This window comes from Mus musculus, chromosome 10 (assembly GCF_000001635.26).
Source record: "Mus musculus strain C57BL/6J chromosome 10, GRCm38.p6 C57BL/6J".
Classification (NCBI taxonomy): Eukaryota; Metazoa; Chordata; class Mammalia; order Rodentia; family Muridae; genus Mus; species Mus musculus.
The window spans coordinates 81356937-81380327 of record NC_000076.6 but is presented as its reverse complement, the minus strand read 5'-3'; the positions used below and the strand labels follow the sequence as shown (position 1 = coordinate 81380327).

General features: G+C 56.2%; 3 protein-coding genes across 4 annotated transcripts; 2 read left to right on the top strand and 1 right to left on the bottom strand.

Moving 5' to 3' along the window:
* Nucleotides 1–1957: 1957 nt before the first annotated feature.
* Nucleotides 1958–13449, top strand: Fzr1 (fizzy and cell division cycle 20 related 1). The gene is made up of 14 exons (NM_019757.1): nucleotides 1958–2058; nucleotides 8874–8983; nucleotides 9108–9233; nucleotides 9310–9373; nucleotides 9504–9631; nucleotides 9781–9863; nucleotides 9947–10130; nucleotides 10292–10357; nucleotides 10888–10990; nucleotides 11070–11254; nucleotides 11572–11805; nucleotides 12093–12197; nucleotides 12595–12687; nucleotides 12778–13449. The coding sequence occupies exons 2-14, from the start codon at nucleotides 8915–8917 to the stop codon at nucleotides 12817–12819; spliced, it is 1482 nt and encodes a 493-aa protein (NP_062731.1). The 5' UTR covers nucleotides 1958–2058; nucleotides 8874–8914; the 3' UTR covers nucleotides 12820–13449.
* Nucleotides 13450–14102: 653 nt separating this feature from the next.
* Mfsd12 (major facilitator superfamily domain containing 12) lies at nucleotides 14103–22837 on the bottom strand. Of its 2 annotated transcripts, NM_028657.4 has the most exons (10): nucleotides 22442–22837; nucleotides 20036–20246; nucleotides 19091–19229; nucleotides 18829–19014; nucleotides 18211–18303; nucleotides 18031–18123; nucleotides 17470–17640; nucleotides 17301–17395; nucleotides 16645–16775; nucleotides 14103–16558 (listed from the first exon to the last, which is right to left on the bottom strand). In NM_028657.4, exons 1-10 carry the CDS (start codon nucleotides 22728–22730, stop codon nucleotides 16536–16538), a joined length of 1431 nt encoding a protein of 476 aa, NP_082933.2. In that variant the 5' UTR covers nucleotides 22731–22837; the 3' UTR covers nucleotides 14103–16535. The 2 variants fall into 2 exon arrangements, with proteins under 2 accessions (NP_082933.2, XP_006514282.1); XM_006514219.4 differs by lacking the exon at nucleotides 16645–16775 and having other exon boundaries at nucleotides 22442–22828.
* Nucleotides 14508–16304, top strand: 4930404N11Rik (RIKEN cDNA 4930404N11 gene). Its single transcript, NM_001014836.3, has 4 exons — nucleotides 14508–14624; nucleotides 15348–15586; nucleotides 15661–15786; nucleotides 16092–16304. Exons 1-4 carry the CDS (start codon nucleotides 14542–14544, stop codon nucleotides 16262–16264), a joined length of 621 nt encoding a protein of 206 aa, NP_001014836.2. The 5' UTR covers nucleotides 14508–14541; the 3' UTR covers nucleotides 16265–16304.
* Nucleotides 22838–23391: the final 554 nt, after the last annotated feature.

Sequence of the window (23391 nt, the reverse complement as noted above, 5' to 3'; positions counted from 1 at the left end):
AACCCATTAGATCCCTGGCCTTTTTCATGGCTGTGTTATGTCCCACTTCGGCCATGGGGCTTGTCCCTTCTCCAGAGGGTGGGCACTAGATTGTGACTAAAGGGGCATCCATGTTGCTGTAGGAGGTTCTGAGTGGGTGGCTCCACTTGCAGAGGCCTGGTCTTGAGTCTTGGCTGTTCCATTTCTGAACAGCTGCCAGCCCCTCTCTTGCTCTGGCTATGGCTATCACAATCTGCCAGGTAAGGAGAACGGCCCAACTCCCCCCAAAGCCTTGTAGTATAATTTGTTTTGGCATTACGTTGGATCTGAGTAGACCCCACAGGAAGAGTGCTCAACCACCAACGGGAATCTGAGACTGAGATAGCAGCATGTGTTGAACACCAGAAGTCCTTTGCACAACCCCTTCCCACTATGTCCACTGAGCTCACTCAGCCCGAGGCTCATCCTTTGCCCTATGTGCATTTAATTTTTTAAATAGTTCTACTTGTGCCTGTAATTGATGGTGCATGCTTTTGATCCCAGCTCTTGGGAGGTAAAGGCAGACAGATCTCTGAGTTTGATGCCAGCCTGGTCTGCACAGCAAGTTCCAGGACAGCCAGGGCTACACTAAGAGACCCTAACTCGAAAAACCAAACAGAAGGCCAAACAACACAACAAAACCCAACCCTATTTGGGTTTTTTTTTTTTTTTGGTGTTTTGTTTTGTTTTTTAAGATTTATTTACGTGTTTTATGTAAGTACACTGTCGCTATCTTCAGACACACCAGAAGAGGACATCGGATCCCATTACAGATGGTTGTGAGCCACCATGTGGGAATTGAACTCAGGACCTCTTGGAAGAACAGTCTGTGTTCTTAATTTGTTTAGTGTCATTTACCCAGGGGCTGGCACAGGTGTGCCCATGGGATGGTCAGAGTTACACCTTGCAGGAGTTGGTTCTCGCCCTCTACCAAGTGATCCTGGGTATAAGGTGGGCTCCAGCTGGCTTAGCTGCAATCACCCTACCTTTTGAGCCATTGTGATGGGCCCAACATGTATGGTTTTGAACCTGGACCCTCTTGAGGTTTATTTCCAGCTGTCATCACTTGGGGCTTCTGGGAGTGAGTACTCAGGGACACGATAAATATTTTGGGGGGGCAGGTGTCTAACAGTCGTTCTAACAATGCAGAAGTTGAGGCTGGAGAATTGCTTCCAGCTCGAGGCTAGCCTGGCTAGAGAGAAAAAGGTAGCTCGAAAATTGAAAACAATAAACGCACAGTGAGTAACCAGCAGCGTCCGCGCGCCGAGCGCCATCCGTGGGGTAGTCACTTAACTGTTGAGTGAATCATAGCTTCAGGGGGAAGCGCCCCACTTCTTCCACAAACAGGAGCCACGCCTTCCTCCGCGCCTAGTTACTCCTGTTCTAGTCGTCCCCCCCCCCCATTCAGCCGTGGTCTTCCCCGACTGCTCATCCCAACACGGTTGCCCCGGGCAACAAGTGCCGTCTCGCTTCCTGTATTGATTTAAATCCTGAAGGACGTCCCATACTCCCGAGCTGCTCCGCGCTGGGGCGCGCAGGCGCAGCTGTTTGGGGTGGACGCGAGCACGGCACAGAGTGGGAGTGTCTAGGGGGCGTGCCCGCAAGGGACAGGGAAAGAGGCGGTGTGGGGGCGTGGCCTAGGAGAGGCGTTGGTAACTCGAGGGGCGTGGCTTCAGCACAGGCCACAGGGGGTTGGCGGAGAGATCCGTGCGTGTGGGCCGTGAGCGTGGCTGAGGGCGTGGCTTGCCCACGGAAAACCTTGGCGGCGTTGGGGGGGAGGACCTAGGGGGCGTGGCCTAGGCGCGGTGATGCGCTGGGCGGCGGGGCCGGTCGCGGGCGCGCGCGCGGCCTGCGGGACAGATTGGGGGAGGGAGTCGGGTTGCCACTGAGTTCCGCCATATTAGCTACCGCGGAGGCCGGGGGATTCCCGTGAGCAGCGGCGGCGGGGCCTGTCGCAACGGCGGGGCCTCGAACAGGCGCGGCGTGTTCCTGGGACCGGCGGGAACCGGCGGGTGCCGGCTGGCGACCGGAGCGAGGCAGGTGAGGACACGGGTGACTCGGGGACCCGCCCCCCCAGCCGACCCCTTCCTTCTCTGGGGCTCCAGTGCGGCCTGATCCTGAACCCCACATCCCAGCGACCTCCAGTACCGGCCCCGACCCCGCCAGCTCTCTGAGTCTGTCAGAGTCCTCCATCCCCAGAGCTCTGCTCTGATAGTTGCTCCCCTCGAATCCAGGGCACCACCCGTCTTGTTCCCCCGAACCCCAGAATGCAAACCAGCTTCCCAGATGAGGCCCTGAGTCACCCCAACCCTGAGTCCCCTCACCCGGCAACCTCGCCTTGACCTCGCTCTGTCCATCACAGCAATCATCGCCCAGAGCCTTGTTCAGAGCACGGCTAATGTCCAAATCCAGGCATTCCACATGTTGCAGCTCAGAACCCTAGGTCAGGCTCCTTGCGCCCCCAAATTCAGGTCACCCTTTACTACTTCCACCAAAACCACCCAATTCAGGTGAGGTCCTGAGTCAGATCTCAGACGGTCTGTCCCCAATGACCTCGCCCTGTCACCAACACTCTGTATTCTTTTGAGCTATGTTCCCTTAAATTTAGAGCATTCTGTCTCATGCTGATCACTCAAGACTCAACTGCAAACCATTCATCTGCACCCTGTTGACTTCCAAATGTAAATCCCCCTGCCTCAGATGCTCCCTACATCCAAACTGGGATCTGAGTCAACCTCCAGAGTCCAGGAGTCTCAAATCTGGCATTCCCCAGGTGGGAAGGATTGTGAACTAAATTTGCCGTAAACACCCAGTGGTTCAGCCAACAACCAGGTGTCTCATCTCAGGGGAGACATGGCCAGAAACCACAGACATTCTGTGTCCCCAAATCCACCACGTACCCTCTCAGATCTGAACCTCCACTCTGTGTCTTCAAATGCAAGTCCAGGTCCTTCCATCCTCTATCCCTGATCCAAAGCCATTGTCCCCTACAAAGCCCTTAAATCACCCCACCAACTTCACTTGTCTCCAGCTGTAAGCCTGACACCAACCTCTGTATAGGCATTACCTTCCTACCCCGCTCCCCTAAATTCTCTGCTAATTGAGAGCACCTGGTGGGATGCACTCCTTGTTGAGAACACCTGGTGGGAAGCACGCCCCCTACCCGTCCTGTCTGAGAGATGACCTCATTCCTCTGGCTGCTGAGTCCCAGTCCTAGCTCCTTCCTGCTGTTTGAATGAGGGTGATTCCCCAGTGAAGATTCACCCAGAACAGACACCACCTCTGGCTCTCGGGATCAGGGCTTAGAAAGAAAGGGAGTTGGTGGCTCTAGCTCTCATGGGGCTGGGATGGCATGTGTTGTAAAGATTAATGGAGTTCTCAAGTGTGGATTTGGTACTTGAGGAGTTTAGCCCATGTTTTGTGGTTCAAGGGTCTCTTTGCTTCCTTCGGATAGAGGGTCAGGAGCTAAGTGTGCACTGGAGGAGTCTTGGTGTGGTTTATTTCCTGGTTCTGGGCATGAAACCTAAGGCCTTTGCACATGCTTAGAAGAGAGAGGTCACCAATGAGCCAGGCTCCAGCCCCTTACTGGGAAATTCTAGGCAGGGGCTCCACCCTGACCACACCCCCAGCCCCTCACTGGGAGATTCTAGACAGGGGCTCCACCCCTGACCACGCCCATAGCCTTCTTTACCTTTAACATTATTTTTAAAAGATGTATGTGGGTGCTGGGCAGTAATAGTTCATGTAGAGGCAAAAGCAGGCCAATCTCTCTGTTCAAGGCCAGCCTGGTCAACAGAGTAGTTCCAGGAGAGCCAGGGCTACACAGAGAAACTGTCTTGAAAAAAACAAAAGAAAAAAGTGTATGTGTGGCTTTTTTGATATTTTTATGTGTATGGGTATTTTTCCTGTGTTTATATCTAGGTATTACATTTGTGCCTGTTGCTGGTAGAGACTGGAAAAGGGTGTCAGATCCCCTGAAACTGAAGTTACAGTTGTGAGCTGCTGTGTAGGTGCTGGGAATTGAACTGCGGTCCTCTGGAAGAGCTAAACCATGTCTCCCGCCCAACTGTGTTTATTCTACTATTTTTTTAAAAGGATTTATTTATTTTATGTACATGAGTACACTGTAGCTGTCTTCAGACACACCAGAAAGGGGCATCCGATCCCATTACAGATGGTTGTAAGCCACCATGTTGTTGCTAGGAATTGAACTCAGGACCTCTGGAAGAGCAGTTAGTGCTCTTAACCACTGAACCATCTCTCCAGCCTAGCTGTGTGTATTTTTATGTATATGTGTGTGTATCTGCTTGTCTGTATGTTTGCCAAAGACAGGCATTGCCCACAGAAGGCCAAAGGGGTGCTGTGTCCCACACCTGGAATTATGGGTGGTTCCGAATCACTTAATATGGGTGCTGGAGGCCAAACTTGGGCTCGTTGCCTGTGGTCTTTACACGGCTGAGCCCCCTCTCCAGCCACATTTATTTATTTGTTTTTTAAATTATTTATTATTATACATAAGTACACTATAGTTGGCTTCTGATGCATCAGAAGAGGGTGGCAGATCTCATTATGGGTGGTTGTGAGCCACCATGTGGTTGCTGGGTTTTGAACGCAGGACCTTCGGAAGGGCAGTCAGTGCAACATTCTTTTTTATTTCGTGTGTGTGTGTCTGTGTCTCTCTGTGTGTAGGAGCTTGAGACCAGAGAGGACGTTGGATGCTCCGGAGCTGGTCTTAGAGGTGGTCCTCCACTACAGCAGCACGTGTTGACTCAGCACTCTGTCTGTGTCTGTGTGCGCACGCGCGCATGTGTCCCTGCCTCACAGGGAGCCTTTGGGGTGAACTCTTCCATCCACCTCATGAGTCCCTGGGCTGCAGGGCAGGCCTGTAGGCTTGGCTGGGGTTGCCTCCTGAACCCTCTCAGCACCAGTTTTTCTGGGTTTTATTTCTAACCACAGTCTCACTTTGGCTCAGGCAGCCTGAAACATTCAACAATCCTCTTGCCTCAGCCTCCCACATGCCAGGTGGCAGGTGTGCCTGGCCTCACAAAGGCCTTGGAGGATGAGCCATCTAGGACTATCTGTCTTCACCAGCCTTTCCTTTAGTAAAGGTGATTTTTTTTTTTTTTAAGATTTATTTATTATATGTAAGTACACTGTAGCTGTCCTCAGACACTCCAGAAGAAGGCGCCAGATCTTGTTACGGATGGTGATCTTGTTACGGATGGTTGTGAGCCACCATATGGTTGCTGGGAATTGAACTCATGACCTTCAGAAGAGCAGTCAGTGTTCTTAACCGCTGAGCCATCTCTCCAGCCCAATTTTTTTTTTTTAAGATTTATTTATTTTATGTTAGTACACTGTAGCTGTTTTCAGACACACCAGAAGAGGACATGGGATCCCGTTACAGATAGTTGTGAGCCACTATGTAGTTGCTAGGAATTGAACTCAGGGCCTCTGGAAGAGCAGTCAGTGCTTTTATCTCTGAGCCATCTCTCCAGCACCGTCAAGTTGATTTTTATTAATTTTTTTAAAAGATTTTTATCTGCTTGATGCAGGTAATATTCTCACACCCTACACTTTATTAAAATTGACAATTGAGGTCTTTATGTGTTCACGGGATGGTGTGGTGATCACTGGTATATAGTTCTAGTTCACTCTGCTGAGCATCACCCCAGCCTCCAGAGCTTCTGACCCAACATAGAAGCCTCTTGCCATGGTGCCCATGCTCTGCATCCCTGGAAGCTGGTGATGGATGCAGGGTGTGATCATCTGCTCTGCCCTGAGCTGGATCCAAGCCCCTTCCCTCCCCCTTTCCAGTGCTGCCATTCCCAAGGTGGCAACAGAAAACCAAGATAACACATGTTGTTGCTCTTCCTGAGCTGTTCTTTCCCATCTCATCCCTAGCACAGTGCAGTGGCAGGACCCAGGACACCACAGCCCTTGTGCTCCAGATGGGCAGTGCAGTGCCCCGCCGCACAGGGGACAGAGCCCTTGTGCCTCCCATAAGGAACCTGGGGATGTAGTATGCGAGGCTTTCACACACAGGTGGCACACGTGAATGATGCACTGTCACATAGAGACCAGTGACTGGGGTTTTTCCCCGCAGGGTGGGGCACCAGAGCACCACTGGCCAGCTCTGAAAGATGTGAAGGTTGCCTGGAAGCTGCCTGGCTGGGATAGGGTGAGACCCCTGGATGGAGGAGTGCAGGGATGGAGGAGTGCTCCCTGGCTGAGTGGGGTGACTTGGTGACTGCAGACACCTGGGCAGCTGCAGGACCTTTGGAGTCCCTGGCTGATAGAAACTGTCAGGATCTCCTTCTGCGAGTCTCCATGGCCGGAAGGTGGCTTCGAGGGAATAGAAGGCTAACTTGGGTATCCCCAGATACCCTCCGTTGTCAAAGGAAGGGACTTCCCAATGACACAGGCCTTTGTCAACAATAAATTCTGTGGAACATCTGCTCTAAGGTCACACATGGGAGAGACCCTGTGTCCAGGTACCCCAAATGGGCAGTGCTACAAGGAACTGACTGCAGAGTCCACGTAGCTCTGCCCTTGGGCCTCTCAACATGGCTCAGCTCTTCAGGCACCCTGTCCCTGTGTGTGTGGCAGGCTGACCCAGCTCCACAGCCCAGACCACGACCCTGTGCTAGTCTCCCATGGCTGGAAGGTGGCTGTTGCCAGCTATGACAGGGAAGAGTGGGGTGAAGAGGCCTGATGCTTTGCTGTGTGCCTGGGTAGGGGTGGCACCAGGGTGTCGGGCAGCCGGCCACTATCACTGGTGTGCCTTGAGCAACCTCTGTTGCCCTCACTGGGAGTGTTTCTGATTCTGGGAACATGCATGCCTGTTGGAACTCAGCTACTGACATGGAGTGGGTAGAGGACAGGAGTACAGCTCAGCACCCTACAGGGCCCACTAAACGCCACAGAAAGCGACATGGCCCCAAGGCCACAGTGTAGCACACTGAGCCCCACACCTGGCTGCAGGTGGGGGCTCTCCCTTGTTTCCTTGACACACAAGCTTTGGGGACCAGTTTTTCAAGATCTGTGGCCCCTGGAGGGTGTAACCAGTGGTTGAAGGCCAGATGAGCTGAACTTGCATCCTTGGGGAGCTTCCTGGTGGCAGAAGCCAGAGGGCCTTCCTGTGTCCAGTGCCAAGCAAGAGGACAGGTGCACAACAGAGATGGGTGGCTGAGCCTTGGCTCCCGCTAGCACAATCTGGAGCAGGCACAGACCCGCTCATCAGATCTGTGCCTTCACTCCCGAGTGTGCTTGGGCCTGGCTGTGTACTGAGCACTGTTAGATGCCTCAGCATCCTGTGACACATCTGGGTAAGGGCCTGGAGGAGACTGACATACCCAGCAGGAAGGTGTAGGACTCAGCGTTCCTGAAAGCTCTGTCCTCCCAGAGTCGGCTTCTCAACCTACAGCGGCAGGTGACACATCTGAACAGCTCCCTGGCCTTTCACTGTCCTAGCTTTTTGTCTCGTGGATGTGAGCAATCTGGTTCTCAGCTAGTGTACGTGAGGCAGGAGGATCACACGCTCCAGAGCAGCCTGAGATACATAGTGAGAGCCATCTCGGGGACAGTGGATAGGAAGAGTGGTGGGCATGGCCCCTGTCCCGAGCCCATACTGTTTGTGTGACAGTTCTGTGTCTCGATCCCTCACTGAGTGCGATGTTCTCGAGGTCACACTAGTGTACGTGGATGGATGCTGTGTGTCTATCTGTTCCTGTCCTCCTCCTCCTCCTCTGAGCCTGCAGCTGTATAGACTTCTGTGTGGAGCCGTCCATCTCAGGTGGCCATAGGAATGCAATTCTTGGGTCACACAAATCTTTGACTGTTGAAGGGACTGGGGTTGGGGAAGGTGCCGGGCGGGCTCGAGGTGGCTGGCCAACTGGTGTTGAGTGAGTACAGAGCTTCGTGTGGGAAGGGAAAGTGGATGGTCTAGACAGGGTTGCTGGAACCCATCAGTTCAACCTTGGGGGCAGTGTGTTCAGCCTTGGGTTTGGGGAGGCTCATGGCTCATGTTAGAAGGGGTCTATGGTGGTAATGGAATGTGTGTCGCACACATGCACTCATACGGTAGTGTATGGGGCAGGTAGAAGGGTGGGAAGAAGCTGGAGCCCTGAACTGTGTGCTCTCCTAAGACTGTGCAATCAAATAGTGGCCTGCAGCCTGCTGAGCCCAGCAAAGCACTGGCTATGGGCTCTGCTGTGGCTGACCTTGCCCTTCCCATCTCAAGTGTAAGCTGTCTGCATGAGCACCAGAGATCATGGGTCACGGTTGTTTCTGTTGCTGATGGAAGCTAAAGGAGTCCCCAATTCCCCCTTCAGTCATGACTGGGCACTGGCCCCACCTCCCTTTAGGGACTGAGCCTCACCAAGCAAACATACAGCATGATGGGCTGGCTGGGACTCTGATGAAATGTCAGAACCAGGATGGAACCCACTACCCACCCAGCCACATCTCCACTTCCCAGGGCACATGACCCCCTTCCCAGGCTAAGGGGTGCTGAGTACTTGGCTCCTGGGATGTCACCCCTGGAATTGGTGACATCTACCTAAGCAAGATTTCAAGGTTATCCTTGGCTACACAGAGGGCTGGAGACCAGCCTGAGCTGCATGAGACCTTGTCCCAGAAATAAGATTTATAGGTCATGCACTCAGGAGGCAGAGGCAAGCGGATTTCTGCGTTCAAGGCCAGCCTGGTCCACAGAGGAAATTTCAGGACAGCCAGGGCTACACAGAGAAACCCTGTCTCAAAACAACAAAAGATTTACAAAAAAGCCCAGCCTGCCCTTTCTCATTGTTGTGTCCCAGAGGCCTGGACTGTCATGTGCTTCTGCCCACCTGCAGGCTACCCTCGGCTGCGGGCCTTGCCCGCCTGCCCACTCGCCATGGACCAGGACTATGAGCGAAGGCTCCTGCGGCAGATCATCATCCAGAATGAGAACACAGTGCCCTGTGTGAGTGGGCGGGCTGTCCTGTTACGTCCCCCAGAAAATCACCTGCAGATCCTGGCCCTGTCCACAGGGGCACTGTGCACGGGCTGGGGGACCTGCACGCCACTAAATCCCAAACCCCTCCCAGGTTTCAGAGATGCGGAGAACCCTGACACCAGCCAACTCCCCAGTGTCTTCACCCAGCAAGCATGGTGACCGCTTCATCCCCTCGCGGGCCGGGGCCAACTGGAGCGTGAACTTCCACAGGATCAATGTGAGTACCGAGCAGGGCGCCCTGTGGTCTGTTACCCTGAGGAGGGCATAGCCTCATGTGATGTCCTCTCACATAGGAAAATGAGAAGTCCCCCAGCCAGAACCGCAAAGCCAAGGACGCCACCTCGGACAATGGCAAAGGTGAGGGTCAGCCCATCCCTCGCCACGCACCCCTGGCAGCTGGCTGGGCCTCCCCTATGCCCTGCCTCTGCAGAGCCCACTCACCTGAGGCCCTGCCTACACAGACACGCCCACCCTCCCACCCTTGCAGACGGCCTGGCCTACTCCGCACTGCTGAAGAATGAGCTGCTGGGTGCCGGCATCGAGAAGGTTCAGGACCCACAGACGGAGGACCGGCGGCTGCAGCCGTCCACACCAGAGCACAAGGGGCTCTTTACGGTGAGCCAGGGGGCAGCAAGGCTGGGGCGCTGTGGGACCTGTTCTGCCCCTTCTGCGGCTTCCACCGGGTCTGTGTCAACTTTGGGGTGCTCATGGCTCCCTAAGTCATGAGGCTGCAGAAGCCCCTCAACCTAGTGCCCTGCCCCCAGTATTCCCTCAGCAGCAAGCGCTCGAGTCCAGATGATGGCAATGACGTGTCCCCATACTCTCTGTCCCCCGTTAGCAACAAAAGGTAAGCCAGGGCTGGGTCCCCAAGTGCCCTCAGAGTGGTGGTGGGGACATAGGGGTCTAAGCAGTGGCCTGCTGTCATTACAGTCAGAAGCTGCTGCGGTCACCACGGAAGCCCACACGCAAGATCTCTAAGATTCCCTTCAAGGTGCTGGACGCGCCAGAGCTTCAGGACGACTTCTACCTCAACTTGGTGGACTGGTCCTCCCTCAACGTGCTCAGCGTGGGGCTGGGCACCTGCGTGTACCTGTGGAGTGCATGCACCAGCCAGGTGGGCACCCAAGCACCCATGTTCCTCCATGGGAAGTCTGACTGATCACAGCCAGTGCACCACAGGGCCGAGCTTTTCAGGGTTATACCCAGAAGGGAGGAGTACAGAGGGCTAAGGAGGACCCAGGCCATCTGCCCCTCACTCTAACCTCCTGCCAACAGGTGACCCGGCTCTGTGACCTCTCTGTAGAAGGGGACTCAGTGACTTCCGTTGGCTGGTCTGAGCGGGTGAGTGCAGAGGGTTTGGCCCTGGGGCCAGCTCCATTCCCCACAGGAGGAGGAAGACAGAGCCCAGATGACTAAGTATGGCTGCTTGCTTTGTCTAGTGTCGCTCAGGTGCACACCATCTAGCCATGCCTCAGCCTTTTTTTTTGGAGACTGCTGCTCCTACTGCAGCTTGGCTACTGGGATGGAAGTGTGCCCCGTGAAGCAGTGGTGGCCAAGTGGTAACACAATGTCACTTTTGTGGCCCAGGGGTCTCCACTGCTGGAAAACACTGACGTGGGTTTTAAGCAAAGCAGTTTGTAGAAGCAGCCTATAGCCCAGCATTCCAGAGGCTGAGGCTGGAGGATTTGAGGTCAGCCTGGACAATATTTTGAGTGTGTGGCTAGCCTGGAATATAGAGTGAGCCTTGTTTTAAAAAGCCCAACAGCAAAATGAGCTTGCAGAGATAGCCGTGAGTGTGTGTGCAGGAGGAGATGGACAAACTGCTCACACTGGGCCTACCTGATGGCCACTTGGCTACACTGTCACCCTAGGGGAACTTGGTCGCAGTAGGTACACACAAGGGCTTCGTGCAGATCTGGGACGCTGCTGCTGGGAAGAAGCTGTCCATGCTGGAGGGCCACACAGCACGAGTGGGTGAGGACCCGCCTGCCCAGCCGCGTTCATGGGTCACAGCCTTGGACCAGGCCAGTCCTAACCTGCTGCCACTCTGTAGGGGCGCTGGCCTGGAATGCTGACCAGTTGTCATCTGGTAGCCGTGACCGCATGATCCTACAGCGGGATATCCGCACACCACCCCTGCAGTCAGAGCGGCGGCTGCAGGGCCACCGGCAGGAAGTGTGTGGCCTAAAGTGGTCCACAGACCACCAGCTGCTTGCCTCGGGGGGCAATGACAACAAGGTATGGTTGCGTCACCCCACACTCCCCCAAGAGGCCAGCATGCTGCCTTAGGTGGCCAGCTGCCTGTCCCTGTGGGTCACCTAAGCTGGATGACCCCTAGAACCTGAGACAAGGATGTGTGACCTGATGGGAAGGGGTGGTTTTAGAGGGTGCATACAGGTCATGGCCCAGGTATTAGAAACTCCTATCCTTGGGGTCATCTTGAGGACCTTGTCCCTAGAGCTGGCCTGGAGGTGTGTACATGTTCCTGGTTTGTGCCTGCCTTGGGTCCCTGGTCCCTGGGCAGGGCTCTGTCACAGCCCTGTCTTGTCCCGCAGCTGCTCGTGTGGAACCACTCTAGTCTAAGCCCTGTGCAGCAGTATACGGAGCACCTGGCAGCCGTGAAGGCTATTGCCTGGTCCCCACACCAGCATGGACTGCTGGCATCTGGTGGTGGCACGGCTGACCGCTGCATCCGATTCTGGAACACTCTGACAGGTCAGCCACTGCAGTGCATTGACACAGGCTCACAAGTGTGCAACCTGGCCTGGTCCAAGCACGCCAATGAGCTGGTAAGTGCACAGTGAGCATGGGGAAGATGAAGAAACAGCCCAGCCCAGAGCAGCACTGAGCCCCTGGGAGTCTGTGGGAACATGGGGGCTGAGACCCTGCCTGCCACCTGTGTGTACTACTGTATGAAGCCAGCCTGGGCTGGGGGAATAGAATAGGCAGTGCATGCATCCTGGTCAGTCCCATCTCTGAGGCACCAGGGGCCTCCAGACTCCCAGGATGCCAATGAGGGAAGCCCACAGGCAATCCCCAGGCCCTCTGCAGCTCTGATGCCTAGTCTCTCCACCAGGTGAGCACACATGGCTACTCACAGAACCAGATCCTCGTGTGGAAGTACCCGTCCCTTACGCAGGTGGCCAAGCTCACTGGCCACTCATATCGTGTCCTCTACCTGGTGAGTGTTGGCCACTGTCGCTGTCAGCATCCTGGGGCTCCATGTGGCAGGCTTGCCTGTGGCTTGCTGGGAGGGTGTTCATCACCTCAGCCTTCCTGCACTAACAAACTGGTGTGTCACCACCAGTGTGTCACCAACCTAGGATTTGGGAAGTGGGGCGAGTCCTGTCTACCAGACCTCACTCACAGGGCATAGGCTCTCCATACAAGTTTCAGTGTCCCCTGGCTGCTGGTACACTTGGATATGACCTGCCAAGTGTGGGAACAGAGGGATCAGCCCAAGCACCGCAGGCCTTGTGCGCCCTAGCCCAGAATCCATGTCCCCTGGCTTTTGTCTGGGTCCCAGAAGCTACCTGTTGCAGCTGGGAAATAGCCAGGTCCTTCTGCCCCTTCTATAGGCCATGTCCCCTGATGGGGAGGCCATAGTCACCGGAGCTGGAGATGAGACCCTGAGGTTCTGGAATGTCTTCAGCAAAACACGCTCTACAAAGGTAACATGGCAGGGTGGTGGGCAAGCCTGCTGTTGTGTCCCTGGGCTCTCACAGCCCTGGCACACAGTCACCTGCATCCCCTGTTCCCAGGAATCTGTGTCTGTGCTCAACCTCTTCACCCGGATCCGATAGACCCCGCAGGCGGGATGTGAAGCCCACAGGCAGAGATGGAGCAGCCAGCATGCATAGGCCTTGCTGTGCCCGCCTTCCCCAGAAGCATCTGGCGGGCGGGAGCCGGAGACCCCAGAGTCTCATTAAATGCCTCATTGTGAGCTGTGGAGCCAGTGTCTGGGACGGGGACATGGGGACCCTCAGCCAGATGGACACTTGCCACCTGTTACCACTGCCCAAGCCATATTGGACACAGCTGAGCAGGAGGCTGAGATCCCATGAAATCCCCAAACCCAGTGTCACCTGGGGACCTGAGCCGTTGTGCCCCTCTCTGCTGCCACTCCAAACCAGAAGACCCTGGGAGGCACTGGCAGGGACCTGGGCCTCTCACCCTGTGACACTCTTAACTGCGTTGACTCTGATTGCATTGCCACCCTTTGTCTGTGTGTGCGCCTTCTGTAACCCCTCCCCGTGGGTGTCAGCTCACCCTGTCCCTAGCCAGCTGCCTTGTCTGCCTCTTCCTGGCTGCCTCTAAGCTTCCTGGGCCTCCCTGTCTTCATACCCCATCTCCACTGCCCCTTGCCTGGGGATTCCCAGTGTGGTGGCTGTGGCCTATGGTGTGTGCACGTGTGTATATATGTATTTGTGACACCTTGGGGTCGGTCTCCTGTGTTTTGTTGCCTTGCCCCAAAACTGCTGATGGCTGGAGAAGCCCCTGGGACACAGTCACTATGGGGTTGGCTGCCTGCAGGCCTGTGGGAGTCATAGCCTTGTGAGCTAAGTGGGTTCTGCACTTAACAGGAGTTTAAGGTTCAGGGCCACCTGCTGCTGTTGACATCTGTACCCAAAAGCAAAATGCCTTTAGATGTGCACTAGTGTCACAGGCCCTTGTGACCTCCTGTTGGTGGAAATCCTGCTGGGCGTGTTCCATATGCAGGGGTAGGTGCAGCCTGCCTTCTGATTCCTGGCTGACCTTCTTGGTGTGTGTGGTTCAGAAGGCACCTGCCCTGGACAGAGCAGCCAGCTGTGACTGTGAAGGCCATGAATGGGAAGGGCTGGTATACAGGTCAGGGTGCAGGTGAGTCAGAGAGTAAGGACCAAAGCCTACAGAGCCAGAACTGCAAGCAGGGAGGGCCTGTGGCTTGGGCTCCCACCCCACAGCAGTGTCCTGGGTAAGTTGGCCAGGACCCTGACTGGAGCAAGCTTAGCATGTTGGTGACCAGAGAGGGGGAGGTGATGTCTGGTGAGAAAACAGGAACCCAAGTGGAGCGCCGCCTATACAGACTGTAAAGGGTTGACTGAGCTATGAGATTGGTTGTTGCTGTTTATTGTCATGAGATACACAGGATGCACTAGCAGAATGAGCAGGCCCTGGGCTCTGCATGTTCAGCGATGCCACCAGTGATCCCAGAGCATTCTCCCCAACCCAAGACTTAGGTATCCACTTCCTTCTGTGGATCTCTAGATCATGGCCCATACTTTGTGGCCTTTGTCACTGTGCCCTTACTTGGATGTGTCTTGAGGACAGAGATGGGGTGGAGACCCACGCTCTAGAGGGCATGACCTCCCGCTGTGGGGCAGGGAGGGGGGAGGGAACACTTTGGGTCCCAGCCCCGCACCAGGAAGTAAGCTGAGGTCTTAGACTGTGGCTGCCCGCTTCCCTGTTGCTGGGATACCTTTGTCCCTGTCAACAATGGCCCCAGGGCCTTGGTGACTAGAGCCTCTGGGCAGGCAGGGCCAGACATGGAAAACGTGAGGCGGGAGGCTACTCGGCCCTCTGTTCCCTCAGGCACCCTTGAACTCTACTTCCCCGACCATCTCTACCGGTGGGTTCCTGCCCTTGGTCCCTTTCTTCACCCAGACCCCAGATCCCCTACCCCTACCAGCAGCTCAGGTGGCTGGGATGGAGGTATGCAAGGGTTGTAAGTTAGGCATTTGCACACACCCACTCCCAAGCAGACAGGTGCTGCCACTCATACTCCCAAGCAGAGGGGTCTATTGATTCTCCTGTCTACAGGTGCTGCAGTGGCAGCCATGTGCCTGAATGCCCTCCCTTTTTAGATTCTTGTGTGTATCCCGAGCTGTTCATAAGCCCACAGAGATCCTCCTGCCTTGGCACACTTAGTGTCGCCACCCACACCTAGCAGAAAAGTCCCATTTCATAGGTCTGCTCACACTTGGGCCTTCCATGGTGCTGATGACAGGCCACCTCACGTGGGTCCCTTGCAAGCCCCACTCCTGCAGCCTGCATGGCCTCCCATGCATGCACCATCTGTGGGGAGTTACAGGCTAGGCACACCCTTGGTCCCTCCTTCCCCCAACAGCCATAAGTGGCTCAAGGCTGAGGCAGGATTGCTGCCAGGTCAACACTGACAACTGCCTCAAACAGGGCCATTCTCGGCTACAAGATATAGACTGCAGGTGGGAAAGTGCACAGAGGAGATGGGTAGAAGGGGATGACTCTCACCCAGCACCTTGGCAAAGAGTTGGGACAGGAAAGCTGGCTGGGACCAGCAGGACGCCCTGGCTCAGTCCCCACCCTCCCTCAGCAATGACTACGTGTCCCTGGAGGGGCCCCGTTGGGCGCCGGCCATCAAACAAGCCGTGCGCTGGAAATTCACGCCCATGGGACGGGATGCGGCCGGCCAGGTGTGGTTCACCGGCCTGACCAACTCAGAACCTGGTGATGCCTGGTACAAGCTGCCCCGTGCTCTTGACACTCCGTACCGCGAGGCCCACACGCGTTGGCACGGCTGCTTTCAGAGTCGCCAGCGTGGCCTGCCGCCCGGTGAGTATCCCACCTCCGGTCGTGCACACCCGTGGGTCTCAAACTGACACCCTCCCTTCCGTGCCTCCCCGCAGCCTACACACAGCACTTGCGGGAGATGGCCTTCTGGGACCCCGCGATAACCGCGCAGTATCTCAACTCAGGCCCGCGCTGGGGGTGCATGCAGTGGAGGGACAGGCAAATCCGTGGCAAGGAGTTCGGTGAGCTGAGGGGATGCGGACAGGAGGGGGCCGGGGGTAGTACTGCACGTGGGTCACTCCACTCTCGGAGGCAGAGATAGGGGGATTTTTGGTCCCGGAGGCAGCCTGGGCTAGCTAGTGTCAAAAGAAAACAATATTAAAAAAAAAAAAAAACGAAAAAATAAGGAGGGCTAGGCCAGCAATGGGCAGAGGTGCGGGAGCGCAGGATGGGCGTGGCCTGGTGGGCTCGGTCAGCATAAGGATTTGGGAGCCCCCCCCCCACCCCCGGCCCCGCAGCTGCAGAGCTCGTCCGGTCCTGTCCGCAGTGGTCACCAGGAACCAGTTCGGGGCAAAGCTGCCCTGGCGGTCCGACTATGTGCCGCTCCTGTCGCTGCCACAGCGGCCGCGCTTCACCGCGCAGGACTTCAGACAGCGGGGCCTGCAGCGGCCCTGCCCGGCCATCGGCCAGCCTCCTCCGGCTTTCACACCCGCGCTCTGATAAAGCCGTGCTACCGACCCGTGTGTCCGTGTCCCCGTAAGCCAGGTGATCTCTCCCACGTGCAGCCCGGGCATGTGTCCCCTACAGCCTCCCGGTAGGCTGGTGCATCCCTGTCAAAAGTGGGGCGAGGCACAACGGGCCCCTAGGGCTCACTCAGCAAGCTTGGCCGGGTACACCCACCCGCAGGCCGTGCCCTCTGATCCTGAGCAGGTTGGGGAGGGGGCAGGGTGTCTGCCTGGTCCTTCATAACGTCGCCCTGGGGAGCCAGAGGTCAAGGCCGGTCTCGCGGGTCCCCTGTAATAAGGAGTGGAGTGGCGTTGGGAAGGGCGGGTCCCAGGTTGCACCCCGCCCCCACCCAAGTCCTAGTAATGGAGACCCACGGTTGCGAATGCGGATGGGCCAGATGAGGAGGCTGCAGAGAGCCAGAGCCGCGGCCACACCCACGCCGCCTGTCACTGCTGTCATCACCCAGTGGTAGAAGCTGATGCAGGCCCCACAGCACAGCTCAGAGCTAGGGAACAGAGGGTGAATGAAGGACAGGAGAGAAAGGTCCAGCTGCTGGTCCCTGGGGAGTGCCGCAGTGTCTCCTGAAACTGCCTCTGTGGTTTCCATTTCAAGTTCCAGGGGACCCTAGACACATACCCCCAAATATGCACATTTGCATGCGCTTGCTCACAGTCCCCTGCAGCCCACAGCCCTGCCCTTGGTCTCTTGGCTCCTGCACGGTCTCCTCAGTCCTGCCCAAGGACCTTTGCTTGGGCCCTGCAGCGACACAGAGGTTCTGGCACACGGGCTAGGTTCTCAGGGAGCCTCCCAGCCTTCTGTCAAACTCCTAGACCCCACGCTCAACCCCACCTCTGCTTAGCAGTTACCGACAGGACTGCCATTGTCCTGGGCCAGCACAGGTGGCTGGGTGGCTCAGGAACAAATACTGTGAGGTTCCGAGTGGCTCTGTGTGCCCTCAGTGTTTGCTGAATAAACGAACTGCCCAAAGTAAGGAATGCATGCTCTCCAAGTCTGAGGGACAAAAACTCACGGACAGGGATGCAGGCTCTGCACAGCCATGACTGCCAGTCCGTTGGCCACCTTATCCGAAAAGCTCATAGCACCATACACGAAGGCTCCACTGTGCTGGGGGGACACACGGGGTTAGTGCCCAGACCGGAGGTCCTGACCACGCCCCAGGCTCTTCCCACCAGCCCTACCGTGTGTGGGCCAATGAGGTCAGCTGTCATGGCTAGGGAGGTGACAAGGATGGTGGCACAGCCTGCACCTAGCAGCACTGCAGCCCCGTACACGGCCACACCCAGATTATCTGCCAGGGCCACCCAAGCTGCGAAGGCCAGGATCACCAGCAGCCCGGTGAAGTAGGTCATCTAGGAAGGAAGGAGGCAAAGCCTGAGTCAGGCCCACGCTGCTGGGCACCCTGCACCAGAGACGCACCCTCTCTGGTCCTCAGCCCAGTAAAAGGCTCCATGAAAACTTGTCCTATTCCACACCCAAGACAGGCATTACTACTGGTCTCTGCTCAGAGCAGACATTACTAATCTTTTGTTCCAGAGCTTGGTCAGACATTACTAATCGATTTCCCATTCTGCACCAGGGTAGGTAAGCAGTCTGAACACTCCAGCCCACCAGGTAGCTGAAAGGAACAGAGCCCTGAGACCAGAGGGTTCAAGAAGCCTGGACTCTGGGCTTCAGGCCACAGTATGCCTTGGGGGGGGGGGGGTTCCCTGCCCACCTCCCCAGCAGCACCTGTCACTCACATTCCTCCCTATGCGCCGGTTGACTGGCTTCATGAGGAAGGAAGAGAAGAAGCCACTCAAGTACATCACCAGGGGGATGGTGGCGATGAACTTCTGTGGAGGGAGAGGCAATGGTGGTCCAGAGGGGCATCTCAAAAGGGGACCCATCTCCCACCACCTCCACACCCTCCCACAACTCACCTTGGGCAAGCTGAGAGAATAGGTCAGGTACATGGCAATGTAGGTCTGAGACAGGTTCACAATGAGCCTTGTGGTCATGTACAGCATGCCTACCTGTGGGCAGATCAGCAGGGGGACAAGCCAAGCCAGGGATCAGTAGGAGACCCAATGCACTCCCTCCCACCAGTTAGAGATTTAGAAACAAGCTGAGGGCTTCCATAGTATTGACTCAGGCTGGGGCACAGGGAGGGGAGGGGAGCGATCTGTGATTGGTAATGTCTGCCCTGGCTGAGGAATAGAAAGTTGATTGGTAATGTCTGTCCCAGTTAGGAAATGGAGATGAGGATTTATGCCTGCATGGGAAATGGAAGGTTGCTGGCGATGTCTGCCTTGGTGGAGGTGGGAAGTCAGTAATGTCTGTCCTGAGAGGAGTGATTAGTGATGTCTGTCCTGGGAGTGAAGTGACATCTACCCTGAGCATGGAATAACAATGCATAGCCCAGTGGAGATTAATGTCTGCTCTGCAGGTCAAGCAGAAGGCTGATTAGTAATGTCTGCTCTGGGTGTGACTGAGACCCACTGGTAACGTCTGTCTTAGGTGGTTCTGGTTTCTCCGGCCCCCTCAACCCCACAACACACCTGATAAAAAGCTGGCTCCCGAAGCCAGTGTTTCCACAGCAGCAGTGGCTGGGCCGCTGGGGCCACCAGGGGGGTGTGCTCATTGGGTTCGTTCCCCCAGTGCTGGGACCTGTGGCCCTCCTTGGTACCCAAGTGGAAGAGCAGAGAGAAGATGGCTCCCACACCCACCACAAGCAGGGCCAGGTTCTGGGGAGGAGAACAAGGGTCAGCAACGGCTCTCCCAGGCTCAGGAGCTCAGGGCTCACATGCTGCCCAGACTTACCCGGAACACGGGCACATCCTGGACTCCTAGCTGGTCACCCACACTGATGTCCTGCTCGCCGTGTGCAGAGCCCTGCAAGTGCAGCAGCAGCCAGGCTGCGCCGTACACGGTGATGTTAGCCACCACAGTGAACGCATACCTAGAGGTGAGGGCCGGGCCTTAGCACACGTAGAGTCCACAGACTGCGTCTGGCACACAACGTGTGCTCAGTAAATACTGTCAGCACACCAGAACACCATTCCCTAAAGTTTCAAGCTAGTAGCTGTAGTAGCCACGCCCTCAGCCCACCCTGCCAGTGTCCTACGAGGAGAGACAGGCTACACACCCACTACAGAACAGAGGGATCACATGACAACTTGGTCTGCTGGAGTTCCTTTGAAGAGAGGCTGTCCCTGGAGGGCCCAGCATAATCAGGTCATAGGAAGCTGGCTTTAGGGTACACCAGGGATCACAGCCCACTCTGCCAGCCTCACAGAAGCCTGAAATGCCTCCGATCCTATAGCCACATTCTAGGCCAGGCACAGTGGTGCACATCTGTTGTCCTGGATGCTCTGGAGGCTGAGGCTAGAGGCCAGCCTGGGCAAATTATTGCAAATATTTTTTTAAAATACTGATTCAAAACATTTTCTAAAAAATGAGCTGGTTGGTGGTGGTACACACCTTTAATCCCAACACTCAGGAGGCAGAGACAGGCCAATCTGATCTATAGAATGAGTTCCAGGACAGCTAGGGCTACACAGAGAAACCCTGTCCCCAAAACAAAACAAAACCCCCAAAAAACAACAGACAAAAAAACCAAAAAACAAAGCAGAAAGGCTGGAGACCAGAGGGTGCCTGTTCCTCTCTGTGAGTCACCTGGCACTCATTCCTTACACAGCTGTAGATGACGGATACACAGTTACCAGGGGATACCGGGCTAGGTCCCTGTGCCCAACCCTGTTGTACCTGAGGGCCGTGAGCTCCACCTTCTCGTGGTCACTGGTCACCAGCTCTGGGATGAGGCTCAGGTGGGCAATCTGCGTGGCAGCCCAGCCAAACTGGAAGACGACAATGAAGGGTCCATAGTACAGCAAGGCAGCCCATTCAGGCGTGGCTTCCCCGCAGCCCAGGCACGGGCTGAAGATGAACGGGAAGGAGAGCAGGACACAGACAGTGCCTGTGAGGGCACAAGCGCAACACGGAGCCGTGAGGGGCAACCCAGGCAGGCAAACACCACAGAGGCCAGCCTCCACCCTCTGTGCAGACGGACACCGTGAGGACCTGTAGCTAGGACTGGCAGAAAGGACAAGAACGGGGATCCCTCGATGGCCCTGAGCTCGGGGTCATCGCCATCACATCTACTACCAGTTCTATGCACTCCTTCCCCAGCTGGGCAGGGTAGAGTTGGAGCCTAGGTGGCTCAGAGTCAAAGCTGCTCCTGCGCCTGGGCACAGAGCAGATCCTGCCACCGTCCAGGACATACTGGGTACCCCATCTTCCTCCATGGACTCAGAAAAAAAAAGTAGATATAATCAATGCAAGCGCCTCCAGCGTCCATCATACCCTGACCACCCGTCCTGTTCACCCCCTGCCTGGCACAGGGGCCTCCTCCGATAGCAGGCTCTGTCCTGCCTTTGCGACCTCCAGCCCCAGGGTCTTTGCACAGCTACCCCAGATGCATCCTCCCATCCTGCCAATCTCTCACCCGAAGGTGTCAGCAGCCCCTGGGCTCCTCACACCCCCTCCTCTGAGCTGGACTTGCCCAGCAGACGGCAGGCTCCATGGGTGGGTGCAGTTACTCCAAGTTCTTCCTACATCCTAAGCAACCAGGCCAGGACTGGGGACACTGAGTCCCCAGGTGGGTTTATCACAGTGGTCTCTCTGCAGCTTAAGGGGGATATTATCACTCTCTGGAGGGAAGGCGATGGCACCACATAGCCCAGGCTTGCCCTTGAACTCCTGATCCTCCTGCCTCAGTCTCCTGAGTACAGGATTTGTGGGGTATGGGATGGCAGCCAGGGCTCCAACCCTTTCACACTTTTTTTTTTTCCCAGCCTGGCTCACACCAGTTTTAAGAGGATTAACTTGAGGCCCCATGAGACAGAGAACCCTGTGAAAAGGTCTCTGAGCCCCTGCCTAGCACTGGGCTTCCAACTTCCCTTTCCTGCCCAGAGGTGACTTCACCACATAATATGCCTTGGATTGAGAAATGAAACAACCCTCACAGGGCAGATCTTCAGGGGGCCCAAGCACTGTGGATTCAATCTCATGACCAAACCACACCCACTGTTTCTAAGCCTAGTTAACCATTGGCCTAGTCAGGGTCAGGCTGGTCATCTCCAGATGCTTGGACTGGTCTCTCTGGGCCTCAGTTAACCCGAGAGTTCTGTCTAGTTCTGGGTTTCCTATGAGACTCAAAATGGTGCAAGATGTTAATCCCAGCACCCAGAAGGCCAGGGATCTGACTCGGAGGCCAGCCTGGGAACATCTCCTGTCTGTCCCACTGTGAAGGGACCCAGGCCTGTGCAAAGTCAGGCTGGCCTGGTATCTCCTGGCAAACATAAGCCCTTCTGAGTATTTCTTTCCATTTTTGGAGACTCAATGAAACAGTCATCCCCCTGCTTCAGCTTTTGAATATGGTGACAGGTGTGCAGGCTGTGCCTTGAAGCCCGGATTCTTCCTGGATCCTGAGAAACTAGAAATTCCAGCCCCTAGGCTGGCAGATGCCACTGGGCCACTGCTGTCTTGAAAAAATGTCATCTAGGGGCGGGGCTGGTTCTGCAACCCCTACCCCAGGCAAAGGGACGGAGCCTTCCAGGAATTCCCCAGGGAGGGGCTACAACCCCAGGGCCAACCTCTCCAACTGTCTACACCAAATGAGAGAGCTGCTGGGGACTACATGCTGGGCCACCCCAGACAGGAGCCACAGGCGAACAGAATGAAGTGGGTGGGCAGCAGGAGGAACACAGGACACAGGATGATAGTCAGGGAAGGGGACTGGGGGGGGGGGGGCAGAGCTGTAAGACTAAAGACAGGGTACAGAATCCTGAAAAGGTAGAGGGAACAGGACTGGCCCACGGATGGCAGTCAGCGGAGAGGATAGGATATAGCGGGAGAGAGAGGACAGACAGACACAAGAGTGACAAAAACGGGGAGATGAGACACTGGGGAGCAGAGGGTAAGAGGGACACAGGATGACAGTCAGAGGGGAGGACTTCCACAGGGCGACAACCACAGGAGAGGACGGACACAGGGCGGCATTCAGAGGGGAGGAATGACACAGGATGACAACCACAGGGGAAGACGGACACAGGACGACGGTTAGAGGGGAAGACGGACACAGGACGACAGTCAGGGCAGGGAAAGGCTCACCCGCTAGGTGCCAGGCCTTGCGGGGCCCACAGCGCACGCAGGAGGCGCGGTCCGCCTCGTAGCCCACGAGCGGCGTGCAGAGCCCGTCGGCCACTTGGCCCAGCAGCAGCAGCAGCCCCGCGCCCCGCGAGCTGTACCCGCGCACGGAGTGCAGGAATAGTAGCAGGTAGGTGAACCACATGCCGGCGCACAGGTCGTTGAGGAAGTGGCCGACCGCGAAGCTCAGCCGCGCGGCGAGGGACAGCGTCCGCGGCGGCCCCGGGCCTGCGTCGTCCGACGGAGGCGACATCGCGGCCGCAAACCCCACCGCCCCACACTGCCGCCCCGCGCTACCCGCGCGGCTACGCTGCCGCCGCTCCCGGGAGCCGCCTCAACAGGGCGGAGCCTCGGAGCAACGGCCACGCTCGCCAACCGGAGCCGCGCGTCTCGGCCCGGCGCCCAATCAGCAAGAGGAGGCGTGGCCTCTGTCCGACGCACTCCCGCGGCCCTAACGCCGCCCTCTGCGGCTCCGACTTTTATCATAGCAGTTCGTTTCTATTTTACTTTCTTCGTGTTTTAATTTGTTTGACTAAAGAAAAAAGTTTTGTTTCTTCTTGTAACAAAGGGTATCTTGTAGCGCAGGCTTTGACATTTCTGCTTAGCAAAAGACAACTTCGAACTCCCCATGGTTCTGGCTCCACCTCCACAGTGCTGGGAGTCACTGAATTTGTCCTTTCACAACCTGAAAGCTTTTTCTTTTGAGACAGGGTCTCATGTAGCCCAGGCCACCCTCAAGCTCAGAACGCAGCTGAGGATAACCTTAGACTTCTGATCCTTCTGCCTCCCTCTGGAACTCCATGGGTGCGGGGTTGCATCCACAAATCACGCCTTTAATATTCTGTTTTCAGTCAGGGTCCCACTAGCTATCCAGGCTAGCCCTGAAGTCCCTCTACAACCTAGGCCGTCCTTGA